At 52.5% G+C, this 25,598-nt stretch overlaps 1 protein-coding gene across 1 annotated transcript in view; it reads right to left on the bottom strand.

Annotated features, from left to right (window-relative positions):
- cadm4 (cell adhesion molecule 4) overlaps positions 1 to 25,598 on the bottom strand; it is a gene marked incomplete at its 5' end in the record, with an annotated part of 182,674 nt that overhangs the window by 36,501 nt on the left and 120,575 nt on the right. Inside the window, 2 exons of the mRNA XM_063039059.1 lie at positions 4,858 to 4,902; positions 17,130 to 17,302. Of these exons, the coding sequence (XP_062895129.1) occupies positions 4,858 to 4,902; positions 17,130 to 17,302 (218 nt within the window). The remainder of the gene's footprint in view (positions 1 to 4,857; positions 4,903 to 17,129; positions 17,303 to 25,598) is intronic.

Genomic DNA, 25,598 nt, shown 5'->3' with positions numbered 1-25,598 from the left:
CTGTGGGAGGGGGTGAGGAGGGAACGCTGTTTGAGGGGTGAGGAGGGAACATTGTGGGAGGGGTGAGGAGGGAACGCTGTGGGAGGGGTGAGGAGGGAACACTGTGGGGGGGTGAGGAGGGAACACTGTGGGGGGGGGTGAGGAGGGAACACTGTGGGAGGGGTGAGGAGGGAACACTGTGGGAGGGGGTGAGGAGGGTGTGCTGTGGGAGGGGGTGAGGAGGGAACACTGTGGGAGGGGGTGAGTAGGGAACACAGTGGGAGGAGGTGAGGAGGGAACGCTGTGGGAGGAGGTGAGGAGGGAACGCTGTGGGAGCTGGTGAGGAGGGAACGCTGTGGGAGGAGGTGAGGAGGGTGTGCTGTGGGAGCTGGTGAGGAGGGAACGCTGTGGGAGGGGTGAGGAGGGTGTGCTGTGGGAGCTGGTGAGGAGGGAACGCTGTGGGAGGGGTGAGGAGGGTGTGCTGTGGGAGCTGGTGAGGAGGGAACGCTGTGGGAGGGGGTGAGGAGGGTGTGCTGTGGGAGCTGGTGAGGAGGGAACGCTGTGGGAGGGGTGAGGAGGGAACGCTGTGGGAGGGGTGAGGAGGGAACACTGTGGGAGGGGTGAGGAGGGAACACTGTGGGAGAGAGTGAGGAGGGACGCTGTGGGAGGGGTGAGGAGGGAACGCTGTGGGAGGGGGTGAGTAGGGAACACTGTGGGAGGAGGTGAGGAGGGAACGCTGTGGGAGGGGGTGAGGAGAGAATGCTGTGGGAGGGGGTGAGGAGGGTGTGCTGTGGGAGGGGGTGAGGAGGGAACGCTGTTTGAGGGGTGAGGAGGGAACGTTGTGGGAGGGGTGAGGAGGGAACGCTGTGGGAGGGGTGAGGAGGGAACACTGTGGGAGGGGTGAAGAGGGAACACTGTGGGAGGGGTGAGGAGGGAACACTGTGGGAGGGGTGAAGAGGGAACACTGTGGGAGGGGGTGAGTAGGGAACACTGTGGGAGGAGGTTAGGAGGGAACGCTGTGGGAGGGGGTGAGTAGGGAACACTGTGGGAGGAGGTGAGGAGGGAACGCTGTGGGAGTGGGTGAGGAGGGAACGCTGTGGGAGGGGGTGAGGAGGGTGTGCTGTGGGAGGGGGTGAGGAGGGAACGCTGTGGGAGTGGGTGAGGAGGGAACGCTGTGGGAGGGGGTGAGGAGGGTGTGCTGTGGGAGGGATGAAGAGGGAACGCTGTGGGAGGAGGTGAGGAGGGAACACTGTGGGAGGGGTGAAGAGGGAACACTGTGGGAGGGGTGAGGAGGGAACACTGTGGGAGGGGTGAAGAGGGAACACTGTGAGAGGGGTGAGGAGGGAACGCTGTGGGAGGGGGTGAGGAGGGAACGCTGTGGGAGGGGGTGAGGAGGGTGTGCTGTGGGAGGGGGTGAGGAGGGTGTGCTGTGGGAGGGGGTGAGGAGGGAACGCTGTTTGAGGGGTGAGGAGGGAACGTTGTGGGAGGGGTGAGGAGGGAACGCTGTGGGAGGGGTGAGGAGGGAACGCTGTGGGAGGGGGTGAGTAGGGAACACTGTGGGAGGAGGTGAGGAGGGAACGCTGTGGGAGGGGGTGAGGAGGGAACGCTGTGGGAGGGGGTGAGGAGGGTGTGCTGTGGGAGGGGGTGAGGAGGGTGTGCTGTGGGAGGGGGTGAGGAGGCAACGCTGTGGGAGGGGTGAGGAGGGAACGCTGTGGGAGGGGTGAGGAGGGAACACTGTGGGAGAGAGTGAGGAGGGAACGCTGTGGGAGGGGTGAGGAGGGAACGCTGTGGGAGGGGTGAGGAGGGAACACTGTGGGAGGAGGTGAGGAGGGAACGCTGTGGGAGGGGGTGAGGAGGGAACGCTGTGGGAGGGGGTGAGGAGGGTGTGCTGTGGGAGGGGGCGAGGAGGGAACGCTGTGGGAGGGGTGAGGAGGGAACGCTGTGGGAGGGGTGAAGAGGGAACACTGTGGGAGGTGTGAGGAGGGAACACTGTGGGAGGGGTGAGGAGGGAACACTGTGGGAGGGGTGAGGATGGAAAGCTGTGGGAGGGGGTGAGGAGGGTGTGCTGTGGGAGGGGGTGAGTAGGGAACGCTGTGGGAGGGGTGAGGAGGGAACACTGTGGGAGGGGTGAGGAGGGAACACTGTGGGAGAGAGTGAGGAGGGAACGCTGTGGGAGGGGTGAGGAGGGAACACTGTCAGAGGGGGTGAGTAGGGAACACTGTGGGAAGAGGTGAGGAGGGAACGCTGTGGGAGGTGGTGAGGAGGGAACGCTGTGGGAGGGGGTGAGGAGGGTGTGCTGTGGGAGGGGGTGAGGAGGGAACTCTGTGGGAGGGGGTGAGGAGGGAACGCTGTGGGAGGGGGTGAGGAGGGAACGCTGTGGGAGGGGTGAGGAGGGAACACTGTGGGAGGGGTTAAGAGGGAACACTGTGGGAGGGGTGAGGAGGGAACGCTGAGGGAGGGGTGAGGAGGGAACGCTGTGGGAGGGGTGAAGAGGGAACGCTGTGGGAGGGGTGAGGAGCAAACGCTGTGGGAGGGGTGAGGAGCGAACACTGTGGGAGGGGTGAAGAGGGAACTCTGTGGGAGGGGTGAGGAGGGAACACTGTGGGAGAGAGTGAGGAGGGAACACTGTGGGAGAGAGTGAGGAGGGAACGCTGTGGGAGGGGTGAAGAGGGAACACTGTGGGAGGGGTGAAGAGGGAACGCTGTGGGAGGGGTGAAGAGGGAACGCTGTGGGAGGGGTGAGGAGCGAACGCTGTGGGAGGGGTGAGGAGGGAACACTGTGGGAGGGGTGAAGAGGGAACACTGTGGGAGGGGTGAGGAGGGAACACTGTGGGAGAGAGTGAGGAGGGAACACAGTGGGAGGGGTGAGGAGGGAACGCTGTGGGAGGGGGTGAGTAGGGAACACTGTGGGAGGAGGTGAGGAGGGAACGCTGTGGGAGGGGGTGAGGAGGGAACGCTGTGGGAGGGGGTGAGGAGGGTGTGCTGTGGGAGGGGGTGAGGAGGGAACGCTGTTTGAGGGGTGAGGAGGGAACGTTGTGGGAGGGGTGAGGAGGGAACGCTGTGGGAGGGGTGAGGAGGGAACACTGTGGGGGGTGAGGAGGGAACACTGTGGGAGGGGTGAGGAGGGAACACTGTGGGAGGGGTGAAGAGGGAACACTGTGGGAGGGGGTGAGTAGGGAACACTGTGGGAGGAGGTGAGTAGGGAACACTGTGGGAGGAGGTGAGGAGGGAACGCTGTGGGAGTGGGTGAGGAGGGAACGCTGTGGGAGGGGGTGAGGAGGGTGTGCTGTGGGAGGGGGTGAGGAGGGAACACTGTGGGAGGGGGTGAGTAGGGAACACTGTGGGAGGGGTGAGGAGGGAACGCTGTGGGAGGGGTGAGGAGGGAACACTGTGGGAGAGAGTGAGGAGGGAACACTGTGGGTGAGAGTGAGGAGGGAACGCTGTGGGAGGGGTGAGGAGGGAACGCTGTGGGAGGGGTGAGGAGGGAACACTGTGGGAGAGAGTGAGGAGGGAACACTGTGGGTGAGAGTGAGGAGGGAACGCTGTGGGAGGGGTGAGGAGGGAACGCTGTGGGAGGGGGTGAGTAGGGAACACTGTGGGAGGAGGTGAGGAGGGAACGCTGTGGGAGGGGGTGAGGAGGGAATGCTGTGGGAGGGGGTGAGGAGGGTGTGCTGTGGGAGGGGGTGAGGAGGGTGTGCTGTGGGAGGGGGTGAGGAGGGAACGCTGTTTGAGGGGTGAGGAGGGAACGTTGTGGGAGGGGTGAGGAGGGAACGCTGTGGGAGGCGTGAGGAGGGAACACTGTGGGAGGGGTGAGGAGGGAACACTGTGGGAGGGGTGAGGAGGGAACACTGTGGGAGGGGTGAAGAGGGAACACTGTGGGAGGGGGTGAGTAGGGAACACTGTGGGAGGAGGTGAGGAGGGAACGCTGTGGGAGGGGGTGAGTAGGGTGTGCTGTGGGAGCTGGTGAGGAGGGAACGCTGTGGGAGGGGGTGAGTAGGGAACACTGTGGGAGGAGGTGAGGAGGGAACGCTGTGGGAGGGGGTGAGTAGGGTGTGCTGTGGGAGCTGGTGAGGAGGGAACGCTGTGGGAGGGGTGAGGAGGGAACACTGTGGGAGGAGGTGAGGAGGGAACGCTGTGGGAGGGGGTGAGTAGGGTGTGCTGTGGGAGCTGGTGAGGAGGGAACGCTGTGGGAGGGGTGAGGAGGGAACACTGTGGGAGGGGTGAGGAGGGAACACTGTGGGAGGGGTGAAGAGGGAACACTGTGGGAGGGGTGAGGAGGGAACGCTGTGGGAGGGGTGAGGAGGGAACACTGTGGGAGAGAGTGAGGAGGGAACGCTGTGGGAGGGGTGAGGAGGGAACGCTGTGGGAGGGGGTGAGTAGGGAACACTGTGGGAGGAGGTGAGGAGGGAACGCTGTGTGAGGGGGTGAGGAGGGAACACTGTGGGAGGGGGTGAGGAGGGTGTGCTGTGGGAGGGGGTGAGGAGGGAACGCTGTGGGAGGGGTGAGGAGGGAACGCTGTGGGAGGGGTGAGGAGGGAACACTGTGGGAGGGGTGAGGAGGGAAAGGTCTCATCCCTGTTAACGTGCTCCCCTTAAACAAGCCGGCATTGCTGAGTGCAAACCGGTGTGAGGTCAGACCCGGATGTGCGCACACAGTTCCCTGCAGATGGAGCGCATGCACGCGGTTGTGCTATCGCTAGGGCCATTCGCCTTTCGCCAGCCAGTAAAGCCCCTTAGTTAGGCTGCAGCAAGTCGCAGAAGGGATGGTAAGTGAACTCGATTATTCCATCAGGAGAGGCCGATTGTGACAAAGCACCACTACGTTGAGCTGCTCTAATTACTGCACAGCCAATGAATCCGACAGACCAGCTGTCACTTACCTGTCGCAGGGAGACTGGTGGGTGCAAAGGTACTGATGTCTAAATCTGGAGAAAAACAAACTTAAATAGAGATTCCCCCAGGAAAGGGCAGAATGAAGCTCCCTCCACACTGTCCCATCACACACTCCCAGGGTCAGACACAGAGTAAAACTCCCTCCACGCTGTCCCATCACACACTCCCAGGGTCAGTCACAGAGTGAAGCTCCCTCCACACCGTCCCTTCACACCCTCCCAGGGTCAGACACAGAGTGAAACTCCCTCCACACTGTCCCATCACACACTCCCAGGGTCAGACACAGAGTGAAACTCCCTCCACACCATCCCATCACACACTCCCAGGGTCAGACACAGAGTGAAACTCCCTCCACACTGCCCCATCACACACTCCCAGGGGTCAGACACAGAGTGAATCTCTCTCCACACTGTCCCATCACACACTCCCAGGGTCAGACACAGAGTGAAACTCCCTCCACACCATCCCATCACACACTCCCAGGGTCAGACACAGAGTGAAACTCCCTCCACACTGCCCCATCACACACTCCCAGGGGTCAGACACAGAGTGAATCTCTCTCCACACTGTCCCATCACACACTCCCAGGGTCAGACACAGAGTGAAACTCCCTCCACACTGTCCCATCACACACTCCCAGGGTCAGACACAGAGTGAAACTCCCTCCACACTGTCCCATCACACACTCCCAGGGTCACACACAGAGTGAGTCTCCCTCCACACTGTCTCATCACACACTCCCAGGGTCAGACACCGAGTGAAACTCCCTCCACACTGTCCCATCACACACTCCCAGGGGTCAGACACAGAGTGAATCTCTCTCCACACTGTCCCATCACACACTCCCAGGGGTCAGACACAGAGTGAATTTCTCTCCACACTGTCCCATCACACACTCCCAGGGGTCAGACACAGAGTGAAACTCCCTCCACACTGTCCCATCACACACTCCCAGGGTCAGACACAGAGTGAATCTCTCTCCACACTGTCCCATCACACACTCCCAGGGGTCAGACACAGAGTGAAACTCCCTCCACACTGTCCCATCACACACTCCAGGGGTCAGACACAGAATGACACTCCCTGTTGAACTTGAAATGGAACATAATCCCGTATTATCATCTTTGATTGAAAGTCATTTAATCAAAACTAAGAGCAATTTTATATACATGGTGATAAAACTGGGAAACTTTTAGCTAATCAATTGAAATTGGCCTCGGTTATACGACAGGTTCTTAAGATTCGTAAACAAGATGGCACTTTGACAGTTCACCATGATGAGATTAATAAATCCTTTCAAGAATTTTATACCTCCCTATATCAATCAGAATTTCCTGATGACTCCACTATAATCTATGAATTTTTAAAGAAACTGAATATTCCAAAATTATCATCTAATGAACGTTCAAAACTAGATGTACCTATTACTGTAGAGGAAATAAAGAATGCTATTTTTTCAATGAATTCAGGTAAAGCACCTGGTCCAGATGGATTTACAGTAGAATTTTAAAATTTTTTCTCAACTACACTAACTCCTTGGCTATGTAGCGTTTTTAGGGATGCAGTGTCAATAGGTAAATTACCACAATCTTTCTATCGAGCTTCAATTTCCCTAATTCTTAAAAAAGATAAGGATCCTACTGAATGTGCATCTTATAGATCTATATATCTGCTGAATGTTGATTCTAAGATTTTTTCTAAAATATTGGCAACGAGATTGGAGAATGTATTACCCCAAACTGGATTTATTAAAAACTGTTACTCTTTTTTTAATATTAGGAGATTAATGAATATTGTTTATACACCTTCACCCAAAATTCCAGAATGTGTTATTTCATTAGATGCTGAAAAAGCTTTTGATAGAGTTGAATGGGTATATTTATTCAATACCCTTGAGAAATTTAATTTTAGTCCGATATTCATTTCCTGGATTAAACTGATATATTTTACCCCTTTGGCCTGGGTATTTACTAACAACCAAAGATCCCCTTTCTTTCATTTATTCCGTGGTACTAGGCAGGGTTGCCCTCTTAGTCCATTACTATTTGATATTGCTTTGGAACCGTTAGCTATTGCCATTCGTGACTCCCCTAATATATTTGGTATTACTCGTGGAAATGAGACTCATAAATTATCACTATATGCAGATGATCTACTATTATATATTTCTAACCCAGGAAAATCTATTCCGGCAGTATTAACTTTGCTTGCTCAGTTTAGTAGCTTTTCTGGTTATAAATTGAACCAAGGTAAGAGCGAACTCTTTCCATTAAATATGCAGGTTCCCATTTATAGAAACTCTCCATTTAGAATGACTAAAGACTATTTAACTTATTTGGGAGTTAAAATTACTAAGAGACATAAGGATCTATTCAATTTCAACCTTTTACCATTAATTAATCAGGTTAAACAACTGATTACTAATTGGTCCCCTTTGTCTCTATCACTGATTGGCCGTATTAATGCTTTTAAAATGATTATTTTACCCAAATTTTTATATTTATTTCAAGCGATACCGATTTTTATTCCTAAATCTTTTTTTGATACTATTGATTCTAAAATTTCCTCTTATGTATGGCAAAATAGAAATCCCAGATTAAGTAAAAAAATACTTACAGAAATCTAAGAAAGAGGGTGGTTATCTGTGATTTCTTCGGCTCTTCAACTTTTCGACCAGACTTTGACTCAAACTCGCTATCACAGCCATATATCCTTTCTTGGAACGTGCCTCCGTCGCCAACTTACTCCAGTTGGCTTTAGGATTCGTTTCCAAGCCTCTCAATATGGACCTTCTGAGGATCCCAGGTACTCACATTTCATTGACTCTGCCTCTCGCCGCTTCTCCCGTCAAGCTCTGAAGGCGACGCTCTCCGCCATGAGGAGGTACTTGGTGTCCCTATCCCAGACCCTTCCACACCTTCGGGACACTTTCTTCGCCGTCTGTAATGGTCCTACCCGCTATTTCATCCTCCGTCGGATCCACGCCTGCAATCGCCGTTTCTTTGACTTTGTCATGTTAGGCAAAGATCCCAAGATCCTACATCTACGGACTCCAGAGCCTGCCGGCCCCGACGCTAGCAGGCATGAACTTTCAATTGCGGCCCCTGCCGTTGATCTCGGCGGCTCCAACACCTCAGGACATATTCAAAACCCGGACTCCAGCAACAACCATGGAGACATTCAAAGCGATCGCGCAACCACCAACTGCGACTCCAGCCTTGAACTCCAGGCCGGGTCTTTATGTGCTGCTGTTGTGACTCCCGTCTCCCCTTCCCCCACCACCACTCCGCAGCCCCGTCTTCCTCAGATCCCACCGTCAGCTCCTGGGCCCTCAGAAGCTCCATCTTCCTCTCACCCCAACCCTCCCCTCTCCATTGACACCCCCAGCCTCCCCCCTCCCCCCTCTGATCCCAGCTCTCATCCGTGCCGGGTCTTTACCATCCCCTCCGACCTTCAACTGTCGGAGGCAGAACGCTCTGTTCTCAGTAAGGGCCTCACCTTTGTCCCCCTTCGCCCACACCTCAGCGAGTTCTGTGTTCGTCACGATGCAGAACTTTTCTTCCGCCGTCTCCGTCTCCGAGCCTACTTCTTCGGCAAGGACTCTTCCACCCCCACCGATGACCCCTTCTCCCGTCTTCAACCCTCCTCTTCTTCATGGACACCCCGCTCTGGTCTTCTGCCTGCTCTGGATCTCTTTATTGCCAACTGCCGACGGGACATCAACCGTCTCGACTTCACCGCACCTTGTCCCCATTCCAACCTCACTCCTTCGGAACGCTCTGCTCTCCACTCCCTCCGCACTAATCCTAACATTATTATTAAACCCGCTGATAAAGGGGGTGCTGTTGTAGTCTGGCATACTGACCTCTACCTTGCCGAGGCACAGCGACAACTCGCGGATACCTCCTCTTATTTACCCCTCGATCGTGACCCCACCAATGAGCACCAGGCCATTGTCTCCCACACTATCAACGACTTTATCCGCTCAGGGGATCTCCCATCCACTGCTACCAACCTTATAGTTCCCACACCCCGCACTTCCCGTTTCTACCTCCTACCCAAGATCCACAAACCTGCCTGTCCTGGCCAACCTATTGTCTCAGCTTGCTCCTGCCCCACCGAACTCGTTTCTGCATACCTCGACACTGTTTTATCACCCCTTGTTCAATCCCTTCCGACCTATGTTCGTGACACTTCTCACGCTCTTAAACTTTTCGATGATTTTAAGTTCCCTGGCCCCCACCGCTTTATTTTCACCATGGATGTCCAGTCCCTATATACTTCCATCCCCCATCAGGAAGGTCTCAAAGCTCTACGCTTCTTTTTGGATTCCAGACCTAATCAGTTCCCCTCTACCACCACTCTGCTCCGTCTAGCAGAATTAGTCCTTACTCTTAATAATTTCTCCTTTTGCTCCTCCCACTTCCTCCAAACTAAAGGTGTAGCTATGGGCACCCGTATGGGTCCTAGCTATGCCTGCCTTTTTGTTGGGTTTGTGGAACAATCTGTGTTCCGTGCCTATTCTGGTATCTGTCCCCCACTTTTCCTTCGCTACATCGACGACTGCATTGGCGCTGCTTCCTGCACGCATGCAGAACTCGTTGACTTTATTAACTTTGCCTCCAACTTTCACCCTGCCCTCAAGTTGACCTGGTCCATTTCCGACACCTCCCTCCCCTTTCTAGATCTTTCTGTCTCTGTCTCTGGAGACAGCTTATCCACTGATATCTACTATAAGCCTACTGACTCTCACAGCTATCTGGACTATTCCTCTTCTCACCCTGTCTCTTGCAAAAACGCCATCCCCTTCTCGCAATTCCTCCGTCTCCGCCGCATCTGCTCTCAGGATGAGGCTTTTCATTCTAGGACGAGGGAGATGTCTTCATTTTTTAAAGAAAGGGGCTTCCCTTCCTCCATCAACTCTGCTCTTAAACGCATCTCCCCCATTTCACGTACATCTGCTCTCACTCCATCCTCCCACCACCCCACTAGGAATAGGGTTCCCCTGGTCCTCACCTACCACCCCACCAGCCTCCGGGTCCAACATATTATTCTCCGTAACTTCCGCCACCTCCAACGGGATCCCACCACTAAGCATATCTTTCCCTCCCCCCCTCTCTCTGCATTCCGCAGGGATCGCTCCCTACACAACTCCCTTGTCCATTCGTCCCCCCCATCCCTCCCCACTGATCTCCCTCCTGGCACTTATCCGTGTAAGCGGAACAAGTGCTACACATGCCCTTACACTTCCTCCCTTACCACCATTCAGGGCCCCAAACAGTCCTTCCAGGTGAGGCATCACTTCACCTGTGAGTCGACTGGGGTGATATACTGCGTCCGGTGCTCCCGATGTGGCCTTTTATATATTGGTGAGACCCGACGCAGACTGGGAGACCGCTTTGCTGAACATCTACGCTCTGTCCGCCAGAGAAAGCAGGATCTCCCAGTGGCCACACATTTTAATTCCACATCCCATTCCCATTCTGACATGTCTATCCACGGCCTCCTCTACTGTAAAGATGAAGCCACACTCAGGTTGGAGGAACAACACCTTATATTCCGTATGGGTAGCCTCCAACCTGATGGCATGAACATTGACTTCTCTAACTTCCGCTAGGCCCCACCTCCCCCTCGTACCCCATCTGTTACTCATTTTTATGCACACATTCTTTCTCTCACTCTCCTTTTTCTCCCTCTGTCCCTCTGAATATACCTCTTGCCCATCCTCTGGGTCACCCCCCCCGTCTTTCTTCCCGGACCTCCTGTCCCATGATCCTCTCGTATCCCCTTCTGCCTATCACCTGTCCAGCTCTCGGCTCTATCCCTCCCCCTCCTGTCTTCTCCTATCATTTTGCATCTCCCCCTCCCCCTCCAGCTTTCAAATCCCTTACTCACTCTTCCTTCAGTTAGTCCTGACGAAGGGTCTCGGCCTGAAACGTCGACTGCACCTCTTCCTATAGATGCTGCCTGGCCTGCTGCGTTCACCAGCAACTTTGATGTATGTTGCTAAGAATTTATTACTGGGCAATTAATATCCGATACTTAATATTTTGGACACAAGATTGGAATATAACTCCAAGCCCACATTGGGTAACCCCTGAAGGCCATTCTGTACAAGGGTTTTCTTTAGCCTCCATTTTAGGAACTTCATTGCCTTTTGCACTATCTAAATTGAATAAACAAATTTTCAACCCTATAGTTAAACATACATTGCGAATATGGTTTCAATTTTGTAAATTTTTTGGCCTGAATGAATTTATGTTATCAAGTCCTATTATATCTAATTTCTTTTTCCAACCGTCGGTAATGGACCAAGCCATTTTGATATGGAAAACGAAAGGTATAATATGTTTTCGTGATTTATTTTTGGATAACTGCTTTATGTCTTTTGAGCAGTTATCTGAGAAATTTGATTTGCCAAGATCCCATTTTTTTAGATACCTATAAATAAGAAATTTTTAAAATATTACATTGCCTACCTTTCCGACTTCCAATCCTTCTGGCATTCTTGATAAAATTTTAGGCTTTAATCCTTTGCAGAAGGGATTAATAGCAATAATTTATGATATAATTATGAAATTACAGCCAGATATATCTGATAAAATCAAAAATGAATGGGAAAGGGAACTTCAACTTTCCCTACCTATAGAGAAATGGGGAAACATTTTTCAGTTAGTTAGTACTTCTTCTATATGTGCTAAACATACTTTAATACAATTTAAAGTAGTACACCAAGCTCATATGTCCAAAGATAAACTAGTTCGTTTTTGTTCCCATATAAACCCTACCTGTGATAGATGTCACTCTGAAGTGGCTTCTTTAACTCATATGTTTTGGTCTTGTCCTCTTTTGGAAAAATATTGGAAAGACATTTTTGATATTATTTCAACAGTTCTACGCTTCGAGTTAAAACCCCATCCTATTACGGCAACCTTTGGATTGCCAATGGTAGAACATAGATCTTTGTCTTCTTCAGCCTGTCGAATGATAGCTTTTGTTACTTTAATGGCAAGAAGATCTATTTTGTTGAACTGGAAGGAAACTAATCCTCCAACTACATTCCAATGGTTTTCTCAAACCATATTAAGTTTAAATTTAGAAAAAATTAGAAGTGATATTTTTGACCCTTCGATTAAATTTGAAGAAACTTGGAAACCTTTTATGCAACATTTTCATATGATGTAATCTGACCTTTCCGAATCTTTTTTCTAAACTTAAATTATATGAGGAGAGGAGCGGAGATAACGACATTATTGAATGTGTCTGATACAAGCTGTTGGTCTAGCCCTGTTTTGCTTTTTCTTGGGCTTTTTTTTCTTTTTTTCTTTTGGGGTTTTTTTGGTTTATATATATTTTTTTCTTTTTATTTCTTTTTTTTAATGATTAATTTCATTATGAGTTTGGAAGTCTTTTATATCTATGTTACTTAAAATTCATTTTATATATGCTGATGAACATTATTGCAATCTCTTTGTACTAACTTTGTTATTGAGTTTATAATTTTGAAAAATTAATAAAGAGATTTAAAAAGAAAGAAACTCCCTCCACACCGTCCCATCTCACACTCCTAGCGTCAGACACAGAGTGAATCTCCCTCCACACTGTCCCATCACACACTCCCGGGGTCAGATACAGAGTGAAGCTCCCTCCACACCATCCCATCACACACTCCCAGGATCAGACACAGAGTGAAGCTCCCTCTACACTGTCCCATCACACACTCCCAGGGTCAGATACAGAGTGAATCTCCCTCCACACCGTCCCATCACACACTCCCAGGGTCAGACATATAGTGAAGCTCCCTCTACACGGTCCCATCACACACACCCAGGGTCAGATACAGAGTGAATCTCCCTCCACACTGTCCCATCACACACTCACAGGGTCAGACACATAGTGAATCTCCCTCCATACTGTCCCATCACACTCTCCCAGGGTCAGACACATAGTGAAGCTCCCTCTGCACTGTCCCATCACACACTCCCAGGGTCAGACACAGAGTGAAACTCTCCACATTGTCCCATCACACACTCCCAGGGTCAGACACAAAGTGAATCTCCCTCCACACTGTCCCATCACACACTCCCAGGGTCAGACACAAAGTGAATCTCCCTCCACACTGTCCCATCACACACTCACAGGGTCAGACACAAAGAAAACTCCCTCTACTTCGTTTCATCACACACTCCCAAGGAAATGGCAGATAATGAATAAGTATTTTGCATCGGTCTTCACTGTGGAAGACACTGGCAGTGTGCTGGATTTCCAGGTGTCGGGGGCAGAAGTGTGTGAAGTTACCATAAGTAGAAAGAAGGTTGTTGGGAAATTGAAAGGTCTGAGGGTAGGTGAGGCACCTGGACCAGATGGTGTACACCCCAAAGTTCTGAAAGAGGTTGCTGAAGAGATTGTGGAGGCCTTAGTAATTATCTTTTAAGAAACATTAGATTATGGAATGGTTCCGGAGGACTGGAAAATTGCAAATGTCAGTCTATTTTTCAATAAGGGAGGGAGGCAGAAGTAAGGAAATTATAGTGCAGTTATTCTAACTTCAGTGGCTGGGAATATGTTGGAGGCATTTGTTAAAGATGTGGTTTTGGGGTACTTGGAGGCACATGATAAAATAGGCCAAAGTCAGCATGGTTTCCTCAAGGGAAAATCTCGTCTGACAATTCTGTTGGAAGCCTTTGAAGAAATAACAAGCTGGATAACAAAGGAGAATCAGTGGATGTTGTTTACTAGGATTTTCAGAAGATGTTTGACAATGTGTCACACATGAGGCTGTTTAGCAAGTTACAAGCCCATGGTATTACAGGAGGCAAAGAGTGGGAATAAAGGGAGCCTTTTCTGGTTGGCTGCTGGTGACTTTGTGTTGGACTGATTCTTTTTACGTTATATATCAATGATTTGCATGATGGAATTGATGGCTTTGTTGGAAAGTTTGCACATGATATGAAGATAGGTGGAGGGGCAGGTAGGTTTGAGGAGAGGCTACAGAAGGACTTAGATTAGGAGAATGGGTGATGGGGAGATGGAATGCAGTGTCGGGAAGTGTGTGGTCATGCACTTTGGGAGAAGAAATAAAAGGGTGGACTATTTACTCAATAGAGAGAAAACACAAAAATCTGAGGCAGAAAGGGATTTGGGAGTCCTTGTGCAGGATTCTCTAAAGGTTAATTTGCAGGTTGTGTCAGTGGTGAGGAAGGTAAATGTGATGTTAGCATTCAATTTAAGAAGACTAGAATATAAAAGCAAGGATGTAATGTTGAAACTTTATAAAGCACTGGTGAGGCATCACTTGGAGTATTGAGAGCAGTTTTGGGCCCCTCATCTTGGAAAGGGTGTGCTGACATTGGAGAGGGTTCAAAGGAGGTTCATGAAAATGATTCCAGATTTGAATGGCTTGTCACATTAAGAGCATTCGATGGCTCGTGGCCTGTATTCAGTGGAATTCAGAAGAATGAGGGGTGACCTCATTGAAACCAATCAAATGCTCAAAGGCCTTGATAGAGCGGATGTGGAGAGGACGTTTCCTATGGTGGGGGAGTCTAAGACCAGGGGACACAGCCTCAGAACAGAAGAGCGTCGTTTTAGAATGGAGATGAGGAGGGATTTCTTTAACCAGAGAGTGCTGAATCTGTGGAATTTGTTGCCACAGGCAGCTGTGGAGGCCAAGTCTTTACCTATAATTAAGGCAGAGGGTGATAGATTCTCCATTGGTCAGGGCATGAAGAGATATGGGGGGTGGGGGGGGAGGTCATGGAAGCAGGAGATTGGGGCTGAGAGGAATAAAGGATCAGCCATGATGAAAGAGTAGAACAGACTCAATGGGCCAAATGGCCTAATTCAGTTCCTATATCTTATAGTCCTCTGGTCTTACTCCCGAGGTCAGACACAGAGTGAAGCTCTCTCCACACTGTCCCATCACACACTCCCAGGGTCAGACACAGAGTGAAGCTCCCTCCACACTGTCTCATCACACACTCCCAGGGTCAGGCTCAGAGTGAATCTCCCTCCACACTGCCCCATTACACAGGCCTGGGGTCAGACACAAACTGAAGCTCCCTCCACACCGTCCCATCACACACTCCCAGGGTCAGACACAGAGTGAAGCTCTCTCCACACTGTTCCATCACACACTCCCAGGGTCAGACACAGAGTGAAGCTCCCTCCACACTGTCCCATCACACACTCCTGGGGTCAGACACAGAGTGAAGCTCCCTCCACACTGTCTCATCACACACTCCTGGGGTCAGACACAGAGTGAAGCTCCCTCCACACTGTCTCATCACACACTCCCAGGGTCAGACACAGAGTGAAGCTCTCTCCACACCAACCAATCACACAGTCTGAAGGTCAGAAACAGAGTGAAGCTCCCTCCACACTGTCCCATCACACACTCCTGGGGTCAGACACAGAGTGAAGCTCCCTCCACACTGTCCCATCACACACTCCCAGGGTCAGACACAGAGTGAAGCTCCCTCCACACTGTCTCATCACTCACTCCCAGGGTCAGACACAGAATGAAGCTCCCTCCACACTGTCCCATCACACACTCCCAGGGTCAGACACAGAGTGAAGCTCCCTCCACATCGTCCACCACATATTCCCAGGGTCAGACACAGAGTGAAGCTCCCTCCACACTGTCCCATCACACACTCCCAGGGTCAGACACAGAGTGAAGCTCTCTCCACACCAACCGATCACACAGTCTGAGGGTCAGACACAGAGTGAAGCTCCTTCCACATCGTCCACCACATATTCCCAGGGTCGGACACAGAGTGAAGCTCCCTCCACACTGTCCCATCACACACTCCCAGGGTCAGACACAGAGTGAAGCTCCCTCCACACTGTCTCATCACTCACTCCCAGGGTCAGACACAGAATGAAGCTCCCTCCACACTGTCCCATCACACACTCCCAGGGTCAGACACAGAGTGAAGCTCCCTCCACACTGTCTCATCACTCACTCCCAGGGTCAGACACAGAATGAAGCTCCCTCCACACTGTCCCATCACACACTCCCAGGGTCAGACACAGAGTGAAGCTCCCTCCACACTGTCTCATCACTCACTCCCAGGGTCAGACACAGAATGAAGCTCCCTCCACACTGTCCCATCACACACTCCCAGGGTCAGACACAGAGTGAAGCTCCCTCCACATCGTCCACCACATATTCCCAGGGTCAGACACAGAGTGAAGCTCCCTCCACACTGTCCCATCACACACTCCCAGGGTCAGACACAGAGTGAAGCTCTCTCCACACCAACCGATCACACAGTCTGAGGGTCAGACACAGAGTGAAGCTCCTTCCACATCGTCCACCACATATTCCCAGGGTCGGACACAGAGTGAAGCTCCCTCCACACTGTCCCATCACACACTCCCAGGGTCAGACACAGAGTGAAGCTCTCTCCACACCAACCGATCACACAGTCTGAGGGTCAGACACAGAGTGAAGCTCCTTCCATCCTGTCCCATCACACACTCCTGTGGTCAGACACAGAGTGAAGCTTCCATCCGGGAGAAACTACTCGATACATGCTCCCTGTGGATTGTTTGGTGTCTCAATGACACCCCACTCTCATTCTCTGAAGCTCTGTCATGGGACAGACCCTCACTGGGGAGTCTCTCATTCATCCAGGAGGGAGACTGGACCTGTGCACTAGATTCCCCAGGAAATGAAATCACCTTCGACAAGCTGGAGATCGGAGGGGAATCAGAGTATCCTGGACACAGTTGAGGAACAGAAGGACCTTGGTCCACGTTCAAAGATCTGATGCAGGGTTTCGGCCTAAAACATTGATGATGAATGTTCCCCCTCCCCACCTCCCCGGACACTGAGTTCCTCCCGGACAATGTGTGCTGCTGGGACTCCAGCACTTGCCCGTTCTTGTGTCTCCCGAAGCATGAAGAAGGCTGGGCAGATAGCTAACATGGAGTCGAAGTCGGTCGGTCTTTAGCTGTAAGACCGGTGGAGTTTTATACAACACTGCTCAGTTCTGGACACCATACTACAGGGCAGGGGTGCCCGCACGGGAGGGGGTGAAGTGGAGACTCCCCAGTGATGCAGTGATCAGCAGAGATGGGAGGGGCTGGGTATCTTCACTCTGGAGCAGCGGGGAGGAAACCTGATGGAGGTTTTCAGCATCTTGAGGGGGAGAGATATGGTGGAGAGTTAGGACCCATCCCCAGATCCAGTCGCTCTCCTGTAACCCCCACACCCCGCACCCGCCCCCCCCCCCCGGCCTTGGTCACTCACCGTAGACCACTAGCGTGTACTGGTCAGTGGAGCTGCCCATTTCGGTGTGGACCTCACACACGTAGGTGCCGTTATCGGCTGAGTTGAGGCGCCGGACGGTCAGTGTGTTTCCCTGTTCCTCTGCTCGGTCTGGCAGGCTCCCGTTCAGCCGGCTCCAGCTCACCTGCAGGGGCCTAACAGGATCAGAGGGCAGGGGCTTGTCAGAGGCTGGACAGGACGATACCGGAGCCCTCCCTCCCGTTCCACCCCTCCATCACCCCCGCCCGGCTGAGAGTGAACCTGTCACAGACAGGAAGGCTCATGTCTCTATTTCCTCAGGAGGCTGAAGACATTCGACGTGTTCCGTCAGGAATTTGTACCGAGGCACCGGGAGAGCATCTTATCCAGATCGATAATGGCTTGGTACGGCAACTGCTCTGCCCAGGGCGGACAGAAAATGCAAAGAGTTACGACAGCTCAGTACATCACAGAAACCAGTCTCCCCTCCATCAGAGAGTTACCGACAAAACCCAGTACATCACAGAAACCAATCTCCTCTTTACCAGAGAGTTATCGACAACTCAGTACACAAAAAAAGTCTCCCCTCCATCAGAGAGTTACTGACAACGCAATACATCACAGAAACCAGTCTCCCCTGCAACAGAGAGTTACCGACACAACTCAGTATATTGTAGCGATGTGCTACACTCAGCGCTAGAATAACCACACGGAGTCGGTGAGTTAGAGTTGCGATGAAAAAGATTTATTCAAACTTCGCGGCCCGCTTTAAAGCCTTCCCGTTCCCGCCCTCCCTGGGCGGGACTACTGTAGGGAATGTATATTCCCAGACCCTTTCTGCGCGCGGGATTTCCCCCCTGCTGGTGAAGATGGCCTGGCGCCCTTTTTGCGGCCGGCCCCCTGCCTACGCGCGCTGTTGTGAGCCGGTTCGTGTGTGCCAGAAAGTGGGTCGCCACATAACCCCCCCCCCCCCCACAGAACCGGCGATACCTCCCCCAATGTCCACAGTCTGGATCGGCCTCTGTTTGGGAGGTCTGCCCCTGCGCCGCGGTGGGTGCCTGAGCCTGGACCGGTTGCGCCAAGTCCACATGGGCCGGTTTGAGTCGGTCCACCGTGAATACCTCCTCTCTCCCCCCAGTGTCCAGCACGAACGTGGACCCGTTGTTCCTGATCACCTTAAACGGCCCCTCGTAGGGCCGCTGTAGCTGTGCCCGGTGTCCGCCCCGTCGTACAAAAAGAAACTTACAGTTCTGCAGGTCTTTGGGTACGCAGGTCGGGCTCTGTCCGTGCTGTGAAGTGGGTATGGGGGCCAGGTTACCGAGCCTCTTTCGTAGTCTGTCCAGGACTGCTGTGGGTTCTTCCTCTTGCCCCCTTGGGGCTGGTATGAACTCTCCTGGGACTACCAGGGGCGCGCCGTACACCAACTCGGCCGACGAGGTGTGTAGATCCTCCTTGGGCGCTGTGCGGATTCCGAGCAGGACCCAGGGAAGTTCGTCCACCCAGTTAGGCCCCTCCAGGCAGGCCATGAGAGCCGATTTCAGGTGGCGATGGAAGCGCTCCACTAGTCCGTTCGACTGTGGGTGGTAGGCAGTTGTGTGGTGTAGCTGTGTTCCTAAAAGGCTGGCCATAGCCAATCACAGGCTGGAGGTGAACTGGGCGCCCCTGTCGGAGGTAATGTGGGCTGGTACCCCGAAGCGTGCTACCCAGGTTGTGATCAGTGCTCGGGCGCAGGATTCGGAGGTGGTGTCGCTGAGCGCGATTGCCTCTGGCCATCTGGTGAACCGGTCTATCATAGTTAGGAGGTACCACGCTCCTCGTGACACTGGCAGGGGCCCCACGATATCCACATGGATGTGGTCGAACCTCCGGCGGGTGGGTTCGAACCGCTGCGGTGGAGCCTTGGTTTGCCGCTGCACCTTGGCCGTTTGGCACTGCATACACGTTTTGGCCCATTCACTGACCTGTTTACGCAGTCCATGCCACACGAACCTGTTGGCGACCAGCCGGACAGTTGTCCTGATGGAGGGGTGCGCTAAGTTGTGAATGGACTCGAAAACCCGCCGGCGCCAGGCTGCTGGGATGACGGAGCGGGGTTGGCCGGTAGCTACGTCACATAGTAGGGTCCTCTCACCTGGGCCTACGGGGAGGTCTTGGAGCTGCAAACCGGAGACTGCAGTCCTGTAACTGGGGATCCAGCGTCTGCCTGCTGTGCCTCTGCCAGCGCTGCATAGTCCACCCCCTGGGACAGGGCCTGTATGGTAGGTCTGGAAAGTGCGTCTGCCACGACATTGTTCTTTCCAGAGACATGCCGGGTGTCCCTCGTGTACTCGGTGATGTAGGACAGATGTCGCTGCTGGCGGGACCACCAGGGGTCGGACACCTTAGTGAACGCAAAGGTAAGCAGTTTGTGGTCGTGAACGCGGTGAAGGGCCTACCTTCTAAGAAGTACCTGAAATGCCGGATTGCCAGGTATAGTGCCAATAGCTCCCGGTTGAAAGCACTGTATTTGAGTTCGGGTGGTCGTAGGTGTTTGCTGAAGAACGCCAGGGGTTGCCAGCGACCCTGAATGAGTTGTTCCAGCACTCCACCGACTGCTGTGTTGGATGCGTCCACCGTGAGGGCAGTAGGAACGTCCGTTCTTTTTTTTTTTACAAAATTCTTTATTACAAATATCGGTGCTATACAATATTTACAAACCCAGTGACTAACATATTTACTACACTACAAACAGACAATACATCTTAAACCAATATATTGCCATCCTCATCAATGATGGCATTTACACCCCGCGGAGCCCAACGGTCCCGGAACATCTCTACGGTCGCCGTGGACTGTGCGTATTCCTTTTCAATGTTCACCCGGGCACGAACATACCCCCTAAACATAGCCAGGCAGTCCGCCCGGGGAGAACCTCCTGCCACCCTTTTCCAGGAGCCACGGATGGCAATTTTCGCCAGCCCCAGGAGCAAGTTGACAAGGACATCCTCATCCCTCTGTGCCCCCCTCCTTACTGGATGACCATATATAAATAGGGTGGGACTGAAATGCAACCAGAAGGCGAGAAGCAGCCCACGCAAAAACGCGAAAAGGGGCTGCAGCCTCACACACTCCACGTACATGTGGTACACGGTCTCCTCCAGCCCGCAGAAGTGACACGCGGCTGGGAGATCCGTGTACAGACTAAAGAACTTATTGCAGGGCACCGCTTTATGCAGCACCCTCCAGCCGAGATCCCCAAGGTGCATGGGGAGGACTCCCTTGTTCTGGGGTGCACTAGCATCGCGGCGTTTGCCAAGGCTTCTTTGGTTTTAACGAAAGCGGTTGCGGCCTCTTCGTTCCAGGTAATGTCCTTGCCCTTACCCGACATCAGGGTGAACAGGGGCGCATGGTTCGGGCTGCTGAGGGGAGGAAACGGTGGTAAAAGTTCACCATACCCACGAATTCCTGCAAGCCTTTGATTGTGTTGGGTCGGGGGAAGTGGCGGACCGCGTCTACCTTGGCAGGCAGAGGGGTTGCCCCGTCTTTAGTAATCCTGTGGCCCAGGAAATCGATGGTGTCGAGTCCGAACTGGCATTTGGCTGGATTGATTGTAAGGCCGAATTCACTCAGGCGGGAGTAGAGCTGGCGGAGGTGGGACAGATGCTCCTGCCGACTACTGCTGGCTATGAGGATGTCGTCCAAATAGATGAATGCAAAGTCCAGGTCGCGTCCCACCGCGTCCATTAGCCGCTGGAAAGTCTGTGCGGCATTCTTTAGACCAAACGGCATTCGGAGGAATTCGAAAAGTCCGAACGGGGTGATGAGTGCTGTTTTGGGGATGTCGTCCGGATGTACAGGGATTTGATGGTATCCCCGGACGAGATCTACCTTGGAAAAGATCCTTGCGCCGTGTAGGTTTGCTGCGAAGTCTTGAATGTGCGGCACAGTGTAGCGGTCTGGCGTTGTAGCCTCGTTCAGTCTGCGGTAGTCACCGCATGGTCTCCAGCCCCCCGTTGCCTTGGGCGCCATGTGAAGGGGGGAGGCCCATGGGCTGTCGGACCGTCGTATGATCCCTAATTCCTCCATCTTCTTGAACTCCTCCTTCGCCAATCGGAGCTTGTCCGGGGGAAGCCTTCGAGCACTGGCGTGGAGGGGTGGTCCCTGGGTCGGGATGTGGTGCTGTACTCCGTGTCTGGGCATGGCTGCCGTGAACTGCGGTGTCAGTACTGATGGGAAATCCGCCAGGACCCTGGTGAATTCATCGTCGGACAGCGTGATGGAGTCCAGGTGTGGGGCTGGCAACTGTGCTTCACCCAGGGAGAACGTTTGAAAAGTCTTGGCGTGGACTAATCGCTTCCCTTGCAAGTCGACGAGCAGGCTGTGGGCTCGTAGAAAATCTGCCCCCAGCAGTGGTTGGGCCACGGCGGCCGGTGTGAAGTCCCACGTGAACCGGCTGGAGCTGAACTGTAGCCGCACCGTGCGGGTGCCGTAGGTTCGTATTGTGCTGCCATTAGCGGCCCTCAGGGTGGGTCCCGGTTCTCTGTTGCGGGTGTCGTAACTCGTTGGAGGTAAGACGCTGATCTTCGCTCCGGTGTCGACCAAAAAGCGGCGTCCCGACTGCTGGTCCCAGACGTACAGGAGGCTGTCCTGATGGCCAGCCGCCGTAGCCATCAGCGGCGGCTGGGCCTTGGCGTTTCCCGGGAATTTGCAGGGCGGTCTGCAGCGGCGGGCCTCTGTGCCCCACCGCTGGTGGTAGAAACACCATTGTTCGTTGGGCTCCTCACTCCCGTCGCCGGGTTGTGTAGGCTCTGCTGCCGGGCCTGGTCTGGTCTGGCGTTGGGCACGCGGCTTGGTGATCTGTGCGACGGACGCCCCTCTCTCTTTCCTGGCATTCCACAGCACATCTGCTCGGGCCGCCACCTCCCGGGGGTTTGCTGAAATCTGCGTCGGACAGCAGCAGGCATATGTCCTCGGGCAGTTGCTCTAGGAACGCCTGCTCAAACATGAGGCAGGGTTTGTGTCCTTCAGCCAGGGCCAGCATCTCGTTCATTAATGCCGACGGCGGCCTGTCTCCCAAACCATCCAGGTGCATTAAGCAGCGTGCTCGTTCGCGCCGTGAGAGTCCGAAAGTCCTTATGAGCAGGGCTTTGAATGCTGTGTATTTGCCGTCCTCTGGGGGCGACTGTATAAACTCCTCAACTTGTGCAGCAGTCTCCTGGTCGAGGGAGCTCAGCACGTAGTAGTAGCGAGTGGACTCCGAGGTTATCTGCCGACTGTGGAATTGTGCTTCTGTCTGTTCGAACCATAAATGGAGTCGCAGCGTCCAGAAGCTTGGCAGTTTTAACGAAACTGCGTGAACAGATGCAGCGTCGGTCATCTCTGGTCCAAATATCGTTTGGGCCGTCGGGGTCACCAATTGTAGCGATGTGTTACACACAGCGCTAGAATAACCACACGGAGTCGGTGAGTCAGAGTTGCGATGAAAGAGATTTATTCAAACTTCGCGGCCCGCTTTAAAGCCTTCCCGTTCCCGCCCTCCCTGGGCGGGACTACTGTGGGGAATGTATATTCCCAGACCCTTTCTGCGCTGGATTTTCCCCCTGCTGGTGAAGATGGCCTGGCGCCCTTTTTTCTGCCGGCCCCCTGCCTGCGCGCGCTGTTGTGAGCCGGTTCGTGTGTGCCAGAAAGTGGGTCGCCACAATATAACAGAAACCAGTCGCCCTTCCATCAGAAAGTTATTGACAACTCAGTAGATCACAGAAACCAGTCTCCCCTCCATCAGAGAGTTATTGACAACTCAGTAGATCACAGAAACCAGTCTCCCGTCCATCAGAGAGTTATTGACAACTCAGTAGATCACAGAAACCAGTCTCCCCTCCATCAGAGAGTTACTGACAACTCAGTACATCACAGAAACCAGTCTCCCCTCCATCAGAGAGTGACGGACACAACTCAGTACAACACAGAAACCAGTCTCCCCTCCATCAGAGAGTTACTGACAGAACACAATACATCACAGAAACCAGTCTCCCCTGCAACAGAGAGTTACTGACAACTCAGTACATCACAGAAACCAGTCTCCTCTGCAACAGAGAGTTACTGACAACTCAGTACATCACAGAAACCAGTCACCCCTCGATCACAGAGTTACTGACGCAACTCAGCACATCACAGAAACCAGTCTCCACTCCATCAGAGAGTTAGGGACACAACCCAGTACATCACAGAAACCAGTCTCCACTCCATCAGAGAGTTACCGACACAACTCAGTTCATCACAGAAACTAGTCTCCCTTCCATCAGGGAGTTACTGACAGCTCAGTACATCACAGAAACCAGTCTCCCCTCCATCAGATGGTTACTGACAACTCAGTGCATCACAGAAACCAGTCCCCACTCCATCAGAGAGTTACCGGCAAAACCCAGTACATCACAGAAACCAGCATCCTCTTTACCAGAGAGTTACCGACAACTCAGTACACAAAAAAAAGTCTCCGCTCCGTCGGAGAGTGATGGACACAACTCAGTATGTCAGAGAAACCAGTCACCCCTCCATCAGAGAGTTACTGACAGAACTCAGTACATCACAGAAACCAGTCTCCACTCCATCAGAAAGTTATTGACAACTCAGTAGATCACAGAAACCAGTCTCCACTCCATCAGAAAGTTATTGACAACTTAGTACATCACAGAAACCAGTCTCCACTCCATCAGAGAGTTACCGACACAACCCAGTACATCACAGAAACCAGTCTCCACTCCATCAGAGAGTTAGCGACACAACCCAGTACATCACAGAAACCAGTCTCCACTCCATCAGAGAGTTATTGACAACTCAGTAGATCACAGAAACCAGTCTCCCCTCCATCAGAGAGTTACTGACAACTCAGTGCATCACAGAAACCAGTCTCCCCTCCATCAGAGAGTTACTGACAACTCAGTACATCACAGAAACCAATCTCCTCTGCAACAGAGAGTTACTGACAACTCAGTACATCACAGAAACCAGTCACCCCTCGATCACAGAGTTACTGACGCAACTCAGCACATCACAGAAACCAGTCTCCACTCCATCAGAGAGTTAGGGACACAACCCAGTACATCACAGAAACCAGTCTCCACTCCATCAGAGAGTTACCGACACAACTCAGTTCATCACAGAAACTAGTCTCCCTTCCATCAGGGAGTTACTGACAGCTCAGTACATCACAGAAACCAGTCTCCCCTCCATCAGATGGTTACTGACAACTCAGTGCATCACAGAAACCAGTCCCCACTCCATCAGAGAGTTACCGGCAAAACCCAGTACATCACAGAAACCAGCATCCTCTTTACCAGAGAGTTACCGACAACTCAGTACACAAAAAAAAGTCTCCGCTCCGTCGGAGAGTGATGGACACAACTCAGTACGTCAGAGAAACCAGTCACCCCTCCATCAGAGAGTTACTGACAGAACTCAGTACATCACAGAAACCAGTCTCCACTCCATCAGAAAGTTATTGACAACTCAGTAGATCACAGAAACCAGTCTCCACTCCATCAGAAAGTTATTGACAACTTAGTACATCACAGAAACCAGTCTCCCCTCCATCAGAGAGTTACCGACACAACCCAGTACATCACAGAAACCAGTCTCCACTCCATCAGAGAGTTAGCGACACAACCCAGTACATCACAGAAACCAGTCTCCACTCCATCAGAGAGTTATTGACAACTCAGTAGATCACAGAAACCAGTCTCCCCTCCATCAGAGAGTTACTGACAACTCAGTGCATCACAGAAACCAGTCTCCCCTCCATCAGAGAGTTACTGACAACTCAGTACATCACAGAAACCAATCTCCTCTGCAACAGAGAGTTACTGACAACTCAGTACATCACAGAAACCAGTCACCCCTCGATCACAGAGTTACTGACGCAACTCAGCACATCACAGAAACCAGTCTCCACTCCATCAGAGAGTTAGGGACACAACCCAGTACATCACAGAAACCAGTCTCCACTCCATCAGAGAGTTAGCGACACAACCCAGTACATCACAGAAACTAGTCTCCCTTCCATCAGGGAGTTACTGACAGCTCAGTACATCACAGAAACCAGTCTCCCCTCCATCAGATGGTTACTGACAACTCAGTGCATCACAGAAACCAGTCCCCACTCCATCAGAGAGTTACCGGCAAAACCCAGTACATCACAGAAACCAGCATCCTCTTTACCAGAGAGTTACCGACAACTCAGTACACAAAAAAAAGTCTCCGCTCCGTCGGAGAGTGATGGACACAACTCAGTATGTCAGAGAAACCAGTCATCCCTCCATCAGAGAGTTACTGACAGAACTCAGTACATCACAGAAACCAGTCTCCACTCCATCAGAAAGTTATTGACAACTCAGTAGATCACAGAAACCAGTCTCCACTCCATCAGAAAGTTATTGACAACTTAGTACATCACAGAAACCAGTCTCCCCTCCATCAGAGAGTTACTGACACAACTCA

This window comes from Mobula hypostoma (genome assembly GCF_963921235.1).
Source record: "Mobula hypostoma chromosome 8 unlocalized genomic scaffold, sMobHyp1.1 SUPER_8_unloc_9, whole genome shotgun sequence".
NCBI lineage: Eukaryota > Metazoa > Chordata > Chondrichthyes > Myliobatiformes > Myliobatidae > Mobula > Mobula hypostoma.
The sequence above is the reverse complement of the archived record's forward strand: the minus strand, read 5'-3'. Positions and strand labels throughout refer to the sequence as shown.